The sequence below is a fragment of the Engystomops pustulosus genome, chromosome 3 (assembly GCF_040894005.1).
Source record: "Engystomops pustulosus chromosome 3, aEngPut4.maternal, whole genome shotgun sequence".
NCBI classification, from domain to species: Eukaryota; Metazoa; Chordata; class Amphibia; order Anura; family Leptodactylidae; genus Engystomops; species Engystomops pustulosus.
In genome coordinates, this window is record NC_092413.1 from 233,508,995 (window position 1) to 233,526,944 (window position 17,950).

The following is a 17,950-nucleotide window of genomic DNA, read 5'->3' on the forward strand; positions in this document are numbered from 1 at the left end:
ATGTGTGTGTATATGTGTGTATATACAGTATGTATTTGTGTATGTGCAGTATGTATGTGTGTATATACAGTATGTATTTGTGTATGTACAGTATGTATGTGTGTATATACACTATGTATGTGTGTATGTAGAGTATGTATGTGTGTATATACACTATGTATGTGTGTATGTATACATGTATGTGTACAGTGTGTATGGATACATGTATGTGTATGTGTATATGTGTGTATATGACTGTCTATGTGTGTCTATATGTATGTAGTGACAAGAAAAGTGTTCTTAACTTGTCAGTGACTTCTGACGGGATAAGTGTTGACAATAGACGAGCTCCAACAAATGTCAATGTTTCTGTTGAAGCTTGTTATATCTATTTGTGATGTGTTTGATCTCACTCTATGGGGGTGGACACAGTAAGCTGGCAGGAATCGTTTGGGGGGTTGGCTCAGTTTTAGGGCTCACTGTCTGTGTACAATCATTACTTACCCAATATGCAGAGCTCCATGGATTCATTGCAGGAATCTCACAAGATTTACTGAATTACTTCAGTAACCTCAGTCACTTCTCATTGGAGTTACTTTAGGAGAGAACACAAAGCATCATGGGAAGTGAGGGCAGCTTATAACTCAGCAAAGACAGGACAGGTTGGTTTCTGTCCACTACTGCAGGGGATGGTTTCTGAAAAGTAACTTTATCATAGAAAATGTCATTGGAATGTATTTGGAAAGAAAAGGGAAAGCCAAATGACGTGGGAATCATATTGTTGTTCTGAAAGGGGAATTCTGGTAAAGATCATTATGAAATCAGAGTTACACTTTAAGGCCAAATGTTTCATGTCTGAATAAATGATGACTCCTCTCTTCTCCCAAGGTCTCCATGTTGCTTGTTATATACATCACGTTTATGGCTCCCTCTTTTGTCCTTGGACAAGGTATTGCAGACAGCGCCTGCAAAATGACAATGATTGGAAATGTAAACAATGTTGTAGAGTCTGGAGACCTGATCATCGGGGGAATCATTAAACTTTCTGACGAGTCTTATGGCTACTTTCTTCCTTCAGTTGGCCTAAAGAAAGAAATGCAAAACTGTGATTTGTAAGTAGAAAATCTTTATTCTGTAATTTACATAAAACTAAAATCTGCATAACTAAAACCCCAACCCAGCTATCCCTACCTAATTGCCCAGCCTACCCAAAGCTGTAGGTGACAGCTGGTCGACATGTGGACTGTGCAGAATTTCAAACACAGAGACAAAGACAGGACAATAAAAACATCAAAGAAGTCAACAAGATATGGGTCAGAACCAAGAGGACGGATGGAGTACAAAATCAATAGGCAAAGAAATAGTCAGAAAAGAGTCAAAAAGTCCAGCATAAAGAATTCAAGATAAATGCCAGCTAGCTCAAAATAAGACTAAAGCAAGCAAGGAGGAAATAGCAAACCTTTTAGGAGATGTCAAAGTGCCAGCCCAAGATGATTGGATTATTTCTCTGACATCCACATAGGACAGAAATATGTGTATTCACTAAATGGATCATCTTGTGAAAGATGGATGACAAATTACAAAGACTTTGTTTGCCAATCACTGTGCTCCATGGTTATCATTGTGCCACACACTGAGCTCCTAAAATAATATTTCCCCACACTGTGCTCCTAAGATTTTACTGGTATAGATTGTACTTTCTAAATGTAATTTTTAAACAGTGCAACGTACTGTAACCCAAAAATAACAGTGCCACGGACGGTGCTTTATGACTATGAAAGTGCCACATGTGGTGATACCCAATATAAGTGCAATGCACATAGTTGAAGTATCCTGCACTGTAGTATGCAGTAGGTAAGTTTTTGGTAGATGGAAACAGAAGTTACAGTTAAAATAAAACCATGTTAAAAAAAATCTCTTCCTATCAGCTGTACAATGCAACGGAAATCTAGTATTTACAAAAAATCTAAATGAATTCCTGGGTATTTTACACGTTAAAACAAAATGGTACAATAGGTACATAAAATTCATATGAAAAAAATAATAATAAAATAAACAAATTAGTAATTAAATAAATATCTAGTTTCACTGTTGTTAATATTAGGCAAATGGATAAATAAATAGAAATATAAAAGGTATCTAAATCATATTAGCCAGTTGTATCACATTCATACAGGAAGGTCCATATCTGGTATGTAGAAAGTGCTGGTAAAATACCCAGGTGCAGGGGCGTAACTAGGAGAGCTTGGGCCCCATAGCAGATTTCTGCATGGGGCCCCCCTCCCCCTTAAAAAAAAATATACATATTGGTACAGACACGTTTATACAACCGAACATATGTATGCACTCAAGAACACACGTCTGTATTATATACGCACAGGTAAAGTTCTAAATTCATTCACTCGCTTTTATATACTCGTATACTCTTATACACACACATTTATGCACTTACATATACATTTATACACTAATACATACAGATTATACAAACTCATACAGTACAGTACATACACATACAATTTGCACACATACCGTATAGTGCATACACGTTATATACATACATATATATTATATATACATCATATATACATACAGTATACACACACGGTTATTTAGGTGGTTATTTATCACACGCAGCCGCTGCTCCTGCGCAGCCTTCGGCCTCTTGATGTATCCGGCGGGATGCTGGAGAGTGTCTATCTCTATGTCAGACATGGCCTGGCATACAAATAAACGCAGCCAGCGAATTTTCACATATGAAAGTTCACCAGCAGCAGAAAGTGCCGGCCCACTCCCCACCACCCGGACGCGCCCCTCCACACCCCACAGGCGTGAAGGTAGTGGATTGGCGCATTAGGGTGAAAAAGTCCCTATACTGTGTATGCATACAGCATAAATACACATACAGTATATACAGAACCTACACATATACTGGGTATACACATACAGCATAAATACACATACAGTATATACAGCATCTACACATATACACATACAGTATATATACACATACAGTATATACAGCATCTACACATATATACATACAGCATATATACACATACAGCATATATACACATACAGTATATACAGCATCTACACATATATACATACAGCATATATACACATACAGTATATACAGCATCTACACATATATACATACAGCATATATACACATACAGCATATATACACATACAGTATATACAGCATCTACACATATATACATACAGCATATATACACATACAGTATATACAGCATCTACACATATATACATACAGCATATATACACATACAGTATATACAGCATCTACACATATATACATACAGCATATATACACATACAGTATATACAGCATCTACACATATATACATACAGCATATATACACATACAGCATATATACACATACAGTATATACAGCATCTACACATATATACATACAGCATATATACACATACAGCATATATACACATACAGTATATACAGCATCTACACATATATACATACAGCATATATACACATACAGCATATATACACATACAGTATATACAGCATCTACACATATATACATACAGCATATATACACATACAGTATATACAGCATCTACACATATATACATACAGCATATATACACATACAGCATATATACACATACAGTATATACAGCATCTACACATATATACATACAGCATATATACACATACAGTATATACAGCATCTACACATATATACATACAGCATATATACACATACAGCATATATACACATACAGTATATACAGCATCTACACATATATACATACAGCATATATACACATACAGTATATACAGCATCTACACATATATACATACAGCATATATACACATACAGTATATACAGCATCTACACATATATACATACAGCATATATACACATACAGTATATACAGCATCTACACATATATACATACAGCATATATACACATACAGCATATATACACATACAGTATATACAGCATCTACACATATATACATACAGCATATATACACATACAGCATATATACACATACAGTATATACAGCATCTACACATATATACATACAGCATATATACACATACAGTATATACAGCATCTACACATATATACATACAGCATATATACACATACAGCATATATACACATACAGTATATACAGCATCTACACATATATACATACAGCATATATACACATACAGTATATACAGCATCTACACATATATACATACAGCATATATACACATACAGCATATATACACATACAGTATATACAGCATCTACACATATACTGGGTATACACATACAGCATAAATACACATACAGTATATACAGCATCTACACATATACACATACAGCATATATACACATACAGTATATACAGCATCTACACATATATACATACAGCATATATACACATACAGCATATATACACATACAGTATATACAGCATCTACACATATATACATACAGCATATATACACATACAGTATATACAGCATCTACACATATATACATACAGCATATATACACATACAGCATATATACACATACAGTATATACAGCATCTACACATATATACATACAGCATATATACACATACAGCATATATACACATACAGTATATACAGCATCTACACATATATACATACAGCATATATACACATACAGTATATACAGCATCTACACATATATACATACAGCATATATACACATACAGTATATACAGCATCTACACATATATACATACAGCATATATACACATACAGTATATACAGCATCTACACATATATACATACAGCATATATACACATACAGTATATACAGCATCTACACATATATACATACAGCATATATACACATACAGTATATACAGCATCTACACATATATACATACAGCATATATACACATACAGTATATACAGCATCTACACATATATACATACAGCATATATACACATACAGCATATATACACATACAGTATATACAGCATCTACACATATATACATACAGCATATATACACATACAGTATATACAGCATCTACACATATATACATACAGCATATATACACATACAGCATATATACACATACAGTATATACAGCATCTACACATATATACATACAGCATATATACACATACAGCATATATACACATACAGTATATACAGCATCTACACATATATACATACAGCATATATACACATACAGCATATATACACATACAGTATATACAGCATCTACACATATATACATACAGCATATATACACATACAGCATATATACACATACAGTATATACAGCATCTACACATATATACATACAGCATATATACACATACAGTATATACAGCATCTACACATATATACATACAGCATATATACACATACAGCATATATACACATACAGTATATACAGCATCTACACATATATACATACAGCATATATACACATACAGTATATACAGCATCTACACATATATACATACAGCATATATACACATACAGCATATATACACATACAGTATATACAGCATCTACACATATATACATACAGCATATATACACATACAGCATATATACACATACAGTATATGCAGCATCTACACATATATACATACAGCATATATACACATACAGCATATATACACATACAGTATATACAGCATCTACACATATATACATACAGCATATATACACATACAGCATATATACACATACAGTATATACAGCATCTACACATATATACATACAGCATATATACACATACAGTATATACAGCATCTACACATATATACATACAGCATATATACACATACAGCATATATACACATACAGTATATACAGCATCTACACATATATACATACAGCATATATACACATACAGCATATATACACATACAGTATATACAGCATCTACACATATATACATACAGCATATATACACATACAGTATATACAGCATCTACACATATATACATACAGCATATATACACATACAGCATATATACACATACAGTATATACAGCATCTACACATATATACATACAGCATATATACACATACAGTATATACAGCATCTACACATATATACATACAGCATATATACACATACAGTATATACAGCATCTACACATATATACATACAGCATATATACACATACAGTATATACAGCATCTACACATATATACATACAGCATATATACACATACAGCATATATACACATACAGTATATACAGCATCTACACATATATACATACAGCATATATACACATACAGCATATATACACATACAGTATATACAGCATCTACACATATATACATACAGCATATATACACATACAGTATATACAGCATCTACACATATATACATACAGCATATATACACATACAGCATATATACACATACAGTATATACAGCATCTACACATATACTGGGTATACACATACAGCATAAATACACATACAGTATATACAGAACCTACACATATACTGGGTATACACATACAGCATAAATACACATACAGTATATACAGCATCTACACATATATACATACAGCATATATACACATACAGCATATATACACATACAGTATATACAGCATCTACACATATATACATACAGCATATATACACATACAGCATATATACACATACAGTATATACAGCATCTACACATATATACATACAGCATATATACACATACAGTATATACAGCATCTACACATATATACATACAGCATATATACACATACAGCATATATACACATACAGTATATACAGCATCTACACATATATACATACAGCATATATACACATACAGCATATATACACATACAGTATATACAGCATCTACACATATATACATACAGCATATATACACATACAGCATATATACACATACAGTATATACAGCATCTACACATATATACATACAGCATATATACACATACAGCATATATACACATACAGTATATACAGCATCTACACATATATACATACAGCATATATACACATACAGTATATACAGCATCTACACATATATACATACAGCATATATACACATACAGCATATATACACATACAGTATATACAGCATCTACACATATATACATACAGCATATATACACATACAGTATATACAGCATCTACACATATATACATACAGCATATATACACATACAGCATATATACACATACAGTATATACAGCATCTACACATATATACATACAGCATATATACACATACAGCATATATACACATACAGTATATACAGCATCTACACATATATACATACAGCATATATACACATACAGCATATATACACATACAGTATATACAGCATCTACACATATATACATACAGCATATATACACATACAGTATATACAGCATCTACACATATATACATACAGCATATATACACATACAGCATATATACACATACAGTATATACAGCATCTACACATATATACATACAGCATATATACACATACAGTATATACAGCATCTACACATATATACATACAGCATATATACACATACAGTATATACAGCATCTACACATATATACATACAGCATATATACACATACAGTATATACAGCATCTACACATATATACATACAGCATATATACACATACAGTATATACAGCATCTACACATATATACATACAGCATATATACACATACAGTATATACAGCATCTACACATATATACATACAGCATATATACACATAGAGCATATATACACATACAGTATATACAGCATCTACACATATATACATACAGCATATATACACATACAGTATATACAGCATCTACACATATACTGTGTAGACATACAGCATATATACACATACATATATACACACATATACATACATATATATACACACATATACATACATACATATATATACACACATATACATACATACATATATACACACACATATACATACATACATACATACATGCCCACACATATACATATATACACACATATATACATATATGTATATGCACAGATAAAATTTCCAACTTACTTTGTGGTCCTAGTGGGCAGTGCTTTCGGGAAGGGTGCAGCGTATCCGTGAATTCGGGCAGTAGTGATGTCTTGCCGGTGTGAGGGGGGGGGGGGTTGGGGCCATGCGGGTAGGGAGACTGCTGATGGAGACGGGCAGAAGGACATGCCGACAGGCAGGTAGGGGGACATGCAGGCGGCCGGGGGACATGCCGGTGGGCGGGCAGGGGGATGTGGAGGGGGGGGCAGGAAGACTTGCCGGCGGGCGGGCAGGGGATCGCGGAGGCGGGCAGACACACAGGAAGACTTGCCGGTGGGCGGGCAGGGGATCGTGGAGGCGGAGAGGGGATCGCGGAGGCGGAGAGGGTCGCAGGAAGACTTGCCGGTGGGCGGGCAGGGGATCGTGAAGGCGGAGAGGCGCGCAGGAAGACTTGCCGGTGGGCGGGCAGGGGATCGTGGAGGCGGAGAGGCGCGCAGGAAGACTTGCCGGTGGGCGGGCAGGGGATCGTGGAGGCGGAGAGGCGCGCAGGAAGACTTGATGGTGGGCGGGCAGGGGATCGTGGAGGCGGAGAGGCGAGCAGGAAGACTTGATGGTGGGCGGGCAGGGGATCGTGGAGGCGGAGAGGCGCGCAGGAAGACTTGATGGTGGGCGGGCAGGGGATCGTGGAGGCGGGCAGACGCACAGTAAGACTTGCTGGTGGGCGGGCAGGGGATCATGGAGGCGGCCAGACAAGATGTATTGCTGACTGAAGAGTGGGCGGCCGGCTCTATGTTTAGCACAGCAGGGGAGAACAGAACAAAATTTTGGGTTCACGTCCATCCCGGGCCCCCTAGCAGCACGGGCCCCGTAGCAACCGCTACGGCTGCTACGGCTGTTGTTACGCCACTGCCCAGGTGTATAAGATGGTGTTTCCAAATCTTCTGTCTGTAGGCTGTATGATTGGAGGTAATTTTATAGGGGAAACATGTTGGCCACTTACCGAGGGTGCTGCATAGGGGCTCCAGGGCGTTTGCGGTGTTACGTAGGGGCCAGTAATTTATCCACTCCTGGTGGACTGGAAGCCATAAAGGTTTGTAGATCCGCTGATTTGGAACGTCTGCCCATGGACCACCACCCCACATAGTTCCTCCATATATTCCAGCATAATCTGGTCCTTATAATGTAACCAGAGGTGATGACTCATTTGGATTTCGGCCATCAATTAAAATGAGTATTATAAATATTCCTCATGTATCTTATCAATCACATTTATTTATCCATATATTTATTTATCTATTGGTTGATTTTTCTATTACCATGACAGTACTTCCGTCTTCCTCCTTTCCGTGCGCCTCTCATACCCTACAGATTGAAATTTCTTTCACTTCACGTTACCTCATTCAGTCTTTGTTAACTTGACACTTTTGACCCGAAACACGTTGCCATTTTTAAAAACTCTAATAAACCAATGCTAAAGACCCAACTCCGAGTTTGCCACCTGATTGGACAACAAACATAGACCTCTATATAGAGAACACTGACCCATCACTACATCACTACTGACAATAGATGATGTCACAGCTTTTCTCCTCCCCCTCCCTGTACAATGACCTCTATATAGATAACTGACCCATCATTACATCACTACTGACAATAGATGATGTCACAGTTTATCTCCTCCCCCTCCCTGTACAATGACCTCTATATAGATAACTGACCCGTCATTACATCACTACTGACAATAGATGATGTCACAGCTTATCTCCTCCCCCTCCCTGTACAATGGCCTCTATATAGATAACACTGACCCATCATTACATCACTACTGACAATAGATGATGTCACAGCTTATCTCCTCCCCCTCCCTGTACAATGACCTCTATATAGATAACACTGATCCATCACTACATCACTACTGACAATAGATGATGTCACAGCTTATCTCCACCATTCCCTGTACAATGACTTCTATATAGATAACACTGACCCATCATTACATCACTACTGACAATAGATTATGTCACAGTTTATCTCCTCCCCCTCCCTGTACAATGACCTCTATATAGATAACTGACCCGTCATTACATCACTACTGACAATAGATGATGTCACAGCTTATCTCCTCCCCCTCCCTGTACAATGACCTCTATATAGATAACTGACCCGTCATTACATCACTACTGACAATAAATGATGTCACAGCTTATCTCCACCCCCTCCCTGTACAATGACCTCTATATAGATAACACTGACCCATCAATACATCACTACTGACAATAGATGATGTCACAGCTTATCCCCTCCCGCTCCTTGTACAATGACCTCTATATAGATAACACTGACCCCTCACTACATCACTAAAGACAATAGATGATGTCACAGCTTATCTTCTCCCCCTCCCTGTACAATGACCTCTATATAGATAACACTGACCGATCATTACATCACTACTGACAATAGATGATGTCACAGCTTATCTCCTCCCCCTCCATGTACAATAACCTCTATATAGATAACACTGACCCATCATTACATCACTACTGACAATAGATGATGTTACAGCTTATCTCCTCCTTCTCTCTGTACAATGACCTCTATATAGATAATACTGACCCATCATTACATCACTACTGACAATAGATGATGTCACAGCTTATCTCCTCCCCCTCCAAGTACAATTACCTCTATATAGATAACACTGACCAATCTTTACATCACTAATGACAATAGATGATGTCACAGCTTATCTCCTCCTTCTCTCTGTACAATGACATCTATATAGATAACACTGACCCGTCATTACATCACTACTGACAATAGATGATGTCACAGCTTATCTCCTCCCCCTCAAAGTACAATTACCTCTATATAGATAACACTGACCCATCATTACATCACTACTGACAATAGATGATGTCACAGCTTATCTCCTCCTTCTCTCTGTACAATGACATCTATATAGATAACACTGACCCATCATTACATCACTACTGACAATAGATGATGTCACAGCTTATCTCCTCCCCCTCCCTGTACAATGACTTCTATGTAGATAACACTGACCCATCATTACATCACTACTGACAATAGATGATGTCACAGCTTATCTCCTCCTCCCTGTACAATGTCCTCTATATAGATAACACTGACCCATCATTACATCACTACTGACAATAGATGATGTCACAGCTTATCTCCTCCCCCTCCCTGTACAATGACCTCTATATACATAAATCTGACCCATCATTACATCACTACTGACAATAGATGATGTCACAGCTTATCTCCTCCTCCTCCCTGTACAATGACCTCTATATAGATAACACTGACCCATCATTACATCACTACTGACAATAGATGATGTCACAGCTTATCTCCTCCCCCTCCCTGTACAATGTCCGCTATATAGATAACACTGACCCATCATTACATCACTACTAACAATCGATGATGTCACAGCTTATCCCCTCCCCCTGCATGTACAATGACCTCTATATAGATAACACTGACCCATTATTACATCACTACTGACAATAGATGATGTCACAGCTTATCTCCTCCTCCTCCCTGTACAATGACCTCTATATACATAACACTGACCCATCATTACATCACTATTTGCAATTATTAACCTCTGATATTGGTACTAAATGGACTAGAAACCCTGCACTACTCATCTTTCTATTTTATCATTTATTTGCAGGCTGCAGCTTAATTTCTGGAGGCATCTCCTGGTTTTTATATTTGCCATAGAAGAAATAAACAGTAGATCTGACATCTTACCTAATATCACGCTTGGATACAACATCTATGACTCCTGCAGTTTAGGAGATAAAGCTGTACATAGTGCACTGAGTATACTGTCAGCAAGAACAGAAGCCGTCCCCAACTACAACTGTGATGAGAAGAACAATGTGGTGGCTTTTATTGGACACCTGATGTCTGCCTCCAGTCTGTTCATAAACCAGATAACTGGGATCTATGGATATCCTCAGGTAGGAAATATCTTGATGTCCTGACCTACGAAGTCCAGCCCTCATCAAGTTTTAGTTTAGGCTTAAAGAGAATTGTCTGATCTAGTGAACTCTATTGAAATGTTGTTATCAGAGAATTCTTGGTTGACTTATGATCCTCAGGTCCTCATTCTCATTCACGTTTCGGTCTTGGTGTGAAGCAGGTTGTGCATTTATTGTAACTGAGAACTGATCTTGCAGTAACAAGCCCTACACTATGGAAAGAGCTGTGTCCTCCACCTTCGTATTAAACTTTAACCAGAAACCTGCCATAAATAATCTACCTATTAAGGTAATATCTTAAACCCTAAACTATCCTTCCATCACCCCATAACATTTTCTAACCTAATCTACAGTTTAGTTAACTAAAATGTAAATTTTTCCGGAGAGGCTGCTGGTGCATGGAAAATCTTGTCCAAAGAGCGGGAGCAAAGGCTAGTCCATGCCCCAGTGGCCCCTGTGGTCCCTCCCTAACGACGCACGGCCAAGTTAAAATCTAGCGTGCCTCCTGCACCCGGCCCACCGCGCATGCGCAAGAACTCTGGCTTCAATGCTCTCTGAAAAATTTCCATATTAGTTAGCTGCATGTAGATCAGTTTAGAAAGTGTTATAGGGTTAGGAACCTACCATCAGATCTACCTTAATAGGTAGATTCCTTAAGTTTGTGTAAACCTACATTTTTGTTTTAACTTATTTATTTACCTCTTACTTTTCTAAAGCCAAATCTAAGAATTTTTCCATTTACAAAGCCACATGAGGGCTTGTTGTTTGCGGGGCACATTGTAATCCATTTTGGCACTTTGAACCAGGGAGCACAGTGGGTAAATAGCAGCCACATCAGCTTTATATCTCATCACAAACCTTGCCGGAGCTATTGAGGTACCAGCAGAGACATGGCAAAGGGAAGAAGAGCCCTCCGAAACTTACAAAGTTCGTCCCTGTGACAGAGGTCTCCTGAGATTGCACCAGCCATGAGGCCTCTGCTCTAAACATGTGGAAGACGCAAGAAGCAGCTCCACAGCCTCTACCTTTTACCGGTGGAGTTACCACTAGCTAAACCCCTTCTCATGCTGATGTCATCTGCAAGCAGCCCTGCCATAAAACGCCCCCTTCACTGTAATTATGGGTCTCTGTCCAGGGACATCACTGATCAAATCTTCTGAAGTCTGATACATGTTGTCACATGGGAGGAGGTGGTCAGAGGCAGGAGAGCTTGACTTCAGTGTCACATCCCTCCCGACATCATAGCAACGCCTCCCTGACTTGATACAGCCAATTAACATCTCACTTCAAAGTTGATTTCCTGAATGATGCCACCAAGCTTGGCCATAAAAGAAACATGATCTAGAAGCTGTTCAACTGCTTGACAACCTACTGGTATTGATTTATTAGGCCAATTTCTGATGACAGGTTCCCTTTAATTTCTTTCTCTAAAAACTAACGGGTTGAAACTCAAACAGAGCTTCTAGGAAGCTTGTTGTCAGATAGCCCCTCAAACTATATAGCAATTCTTCCATATCCTCACAACTACAAGAATGAATCTAGCTAAGATGTGGAAATCTGCTAAGAATCCTGACGTATCTGCTATAATACATGAGATCCTATGCAATTGTGTATTAGAACACCTTATAGCTGCAATAACTAGTTCGACTTCCACCTTTATCAGCTATGAGGCAAAATGCCTTCTGTCTTTTCGCACCAACCTCTTCCTAATTTATGGAGTTCCATATGATGTAGCACCAGCTTTCTGGTCTAGGGATGGTTTCGGTGAACCTGTATCACTGTCATACCATACTCTTGCATACTGTGAACATCAGTAACGTTTTTGTTGTGTCCGTTTAATGTTCCCTCTTTCCTCCCCTCTTCCCCCTTCTTTTTATTGCTTCCTGCTCTGTCTATGTGGTCGGAGGTGACCTCTATGTTATGGGCCACCATCTACTTATGATGTAGAAATATTTGTAAACCCTTCAATAAACAATGTATTGGCTGAAAAAAGGTTGATTTTTTACTCTTCTTTTACCATTCTGATCTAAAACAAGCCGAGACACTCTGTCCTTGTTCTCCGGGTAGGTCTGTACGTTTCTGCCATTGGATTCACTTTTTGGAGCTTAGTCTCCCAGTAAGCCGCCATTTTTCTGACAATTGTAGATGTCTGCATGTGTTTGTTAAATAATGTTATAAGTCTCTACTGTTCTATGTATTGTTAAATGTAATTTTATACAGATAATAATTAGAGATGAGGGAATTTGTTGAAATTCAGTTCAACCCGATTTGCCGAATTTTTAGAAAAAAGTGGATTCGACCCAAATCGAATCATGACGAACCACATTAAAAATCAGGTATTTCCTGGCTGGAGAGAGCCTGTAGGGTGTTGTAGATCGTTGTGCCATGCTTAAATACGCATAGGGAGCGTGGTTTGGTCTTCAAACAATGCTGTGTTTTAGTATGACACGCACATGACAGCCGCCGCTCTTAGAATCGCTTCACTCTTCACTTTCATCTGCACTTACAGAGGCCAACTTCACCAAATAAGCAAAGGAGGAATGCATCCTGTCAAGGTAACGTCTGTGCCAGCTCGAAAGGACTGAGCTGAGGGCCAAGATCCCACTATAACAACACAGAGTGTACTCTTTTTACACTGACATCAGATGATTCCATAGATTAGGACAGAACCTGTTCTGTTAGACGCGGATACATGAAGAAACCCCCAAAAGAGGGAGAGGTGTCGGCAGTAATTCTACACTGACGTCACTGATCAATTTACCTTTAATTTTGTCCGTCAGTGACCGTTCAATCAGCAGAAGGCCGCAGAGTGGAACAATTACAGAGTGTGGAGGTGGCAGCAACCTGGAAGGCCAGAGTGTGGAGGTGGTGGCAGCAGCATGAGGTCAGAGAGTGGCACGATGACAAATTCTTTAGGTGGAAGCAACATGATAGGCCACAGTGTGGCACAATGACGAAGTTTGAAATGAATTCTAAGTTTGAAATGAATTCGAAGTTTGAAATTTTCAATTTTAATTTGAAGATTCGAGACGCCACATGCATCCTTCATTACAATTTACTAAGGGCCCGATTCGCGTTTTCCCGACGTGTTACCCGAATATTTCCAATTTGCGCCGATTGTACCTGAATTGCCCCGGGTTTTTGGCGCACGCGATCAGAATTTGGCGCATCGGCGCCAGTATGCACGCGACGGAAATCGGGGGGGGGGACGTGGCCGAACGAAAACCCGACGTATTCGGAAAAACCGCTGCATTTTTAAAAAAAATTGTGTCGCGAAAATTTCACTCACCTTCATCCTGGATAGGCCGGTGAATTTCGAGGCATTCCAGCGGACTTCAGCGCAGCAGCGCCACCTGGTGGACGTCGGAGGAACTGCTTTGATGAATCCCGGCCGGACCCGAATCCAGTGCAGAGAACGCGCCGCTGGATCGCGAACGGACAGGGTAAGTAAATCTGCCCCATTATGTCTATGCCAAAAAAAAACTGCAAAGGTGGCACCAGCAGCAGCAGGAGGTCAGAGAGTGCCACGATGACAAATTCTTTAGCTGGCAGCAACAGGGGAGGCCACATTGTGGCACAATGACGAAGTTTGAAATGAATTTGAAGTTGAAATTTTTAATATAAATTTGAATTTGAAGATTAGAGATGCCACATGCATCCTTCATTACAATTTCCCTGAAAATATGATGTCTTTTCCAAAAAAGAACAGCAAGCAGAGGGTCAGAGAGTGGCACAATGACAAATTATTTAGCAGGCTGCAACATGGGAGGCCACAGAGTGGCACAACGACAGTATGTGGAGCTTGCAGCAGCAGGAGAGTGGCACAATGACAAATTTTTTAGCTGGAAGCAACAGGCAACAGAGTGGCACAATGACAGTGTGTAGAGGTGGGCGACAATTCCAGTCCCTGGTAAAGATGGTGGGAGGCAGATGGAGCAACTGGCAGCAGATGTGTGGCATCAGGCGAGTGGCAGTATCAGAATAGTGGCTGAGGCAGGTAGTTAGAATCCAGATTCATTTCTCAACATTTGGGGGAGGCGTCATGGCTGATCTAATCTGATGCATAAGGGATTGGTGTGTTAAAATCCTGGCCGATCCACGCCTGATTCATCTTGACAAAGGTCAGTCCCTCCTTATTATGTGTGGACAAGTGGTTTCTCCTTGGGGTTACGATGGCCCCCGCCGCACTAAACACCCACTCTGATGCCACACTACTGGCCAGACAGGACAGCTTCTCTACTGCAAACTCCACAAGTTGCGGCCACGCATAAAGTTTAGCTGCCCAGTAGTCCAGGGAATCCTCTATCTGGGGTGGTAAAATGGTAAAGTGCTGTCCAAGTAGGCCACCACCTGCTGGTGCAGGGCCTGCTCCATGCCCTGCTGCTGTTGGCGGCTACCCTCCTCACTAGGCAGTTGAAGGAAACTGCTCATTAAGGACTCCATACTTAAGATGCTGCTGATGGAGCTGCTAGTGCTCTTATCCCCCCATCTCCCCACAGCAGCCGTGGCAGTAGTACGTGAGCGATGAGCAGTGTCTCTCAATTGTATGCCAGTTGTTCCTACCTCTCGGCAGCTGGAAAAAAGTCACCCATTTTTGAACAGTAGCGAGGGTCCAAGAGGTTGGACAGCCAAAACTCATCCCTATGCCGGATGTTGACTATTCAGCTGTCACTAGTTAGGCAAAGCAGCATGCTGCGGGCAATCTGCGCAAGTAACTCTGAGGGACTCACGACCTCCATCTCCACTGTATACTACCACAGTGCTTCTGGGTCATCTGCCTCATCTTCTACCTCCTGTGGATGCTCCTGCTCATCCTTTTTTTGACACCTGAATGGAAAAACCACTGATTTCACCAGACGTCTCTTCCAGTTCAACCCCCACCGTACTCATGTGGCCATGAGATGTAGTCACTTCTCCAGTGCCCTGACCAGACAGATTTTGCAGCATGAGTTCCTGGTGACTGACAAATAACGTGGCCTCTTCAAAGGGCCTGAGCAAACGGCAGGTGTCACGCATGAGCTGCCAGTGGCTGACATTAAAGTTATACAGTAAATCCGGTCCACTTGCATCATCAAAAAATCATAAATGGCTTTTCTCTGTTATAGGCTGTCTAACATATGGAGGCTGGAATTCCAACGGGTGGAAACATTGCATTTTAGACTATGTTGGGGAACACCGTTCTGCCGCTGCAGAGGGTGTGCTTGGCTTTGTAAGAATGGCTGAAGTGCATACACAGTTTCATGGCGATTTTTAGAATGTCTTGCAGTTGGGTGGAAGACTTGAGGAACCTGTTGACAACCAGATTGAACACGTGTGCCATGCCATCCCTCCTTGGTGCAGCGCAGACAACTATTGTCTGTCATCATGGTTCTGATTTTCAGTTGTTGAGGAAAAAGCCACAGATTGATTTCTTCTTGCATGCTGTGGAGCAGTTCCTCCCCTGTATGACTTTGTTTACCCAGGCACACCAGGTGTAGAACTGCGAGACACCGCTGTGCCCTGCGCATGTGGTATGAGGGAGCAGCACTTAGACTTGTGGAGGCTGAGGTGGTGGTGCAGAAGGAGGAGGCGGACACTGGCGCAAGAGCAGTAGTTTAACACACGTCTGCGCTGCCGTGCACCTTGGAAGAAACCGATAAGCTCAAGGACTGGCCCACCTTCTGTTCTACATATTGGTGAAGGGCTGGCACAGCCTTTTTGGAAAAGAAATTTCGTCTTGGAACTCTCCACCTCGGTTCAGCACAAGCCATTAGTTCTCTGAAGGGTGCAGAGTCCACGACATGGAAAGGGAGGAACTGCAGTACCAACAACTTGGACAGGAGCAAGGTCAGCTTCTGCACCTTGGGATGGCTGGACGCATACAGTTGTCTCTTTGTAATCGCCTCTTTCAACGACTGCTGGCGTCATGCGTAGCGAGAAGCAGGAGCATCTGGA

At 39.9% G+C, this 17,950-nt stretch overlaps 1 protein-coding gene across 1 annotated transcript in view; it reads left to right on the plus strand.

Annotated features, from left to right (window-relative positions):
* The first annotated feature begins 740 nt into the window (after positions 1-740).
* Positions 741-17,950, plus strand: part of LOC140123031 (vomeronasal type-2 receptor 26-like) — a 39,385-nt gene continuing 22,175 nt past the window's right edge. Inside the window, exons 1-3 of the mRNA XM_072144283.1 lie at positions 741-782; positions 868-1,091; positions 11,704-11,995. Coding sequence (XP_072000384.1) covers positions 741-782; positions 868-1,091; positions 11,704-11,995 — 558 coding nt within the window. The remainder of the gene's footprint in view (positions 783-867; positions 1,092-11,703; positions 11,996-17,950) is intronic.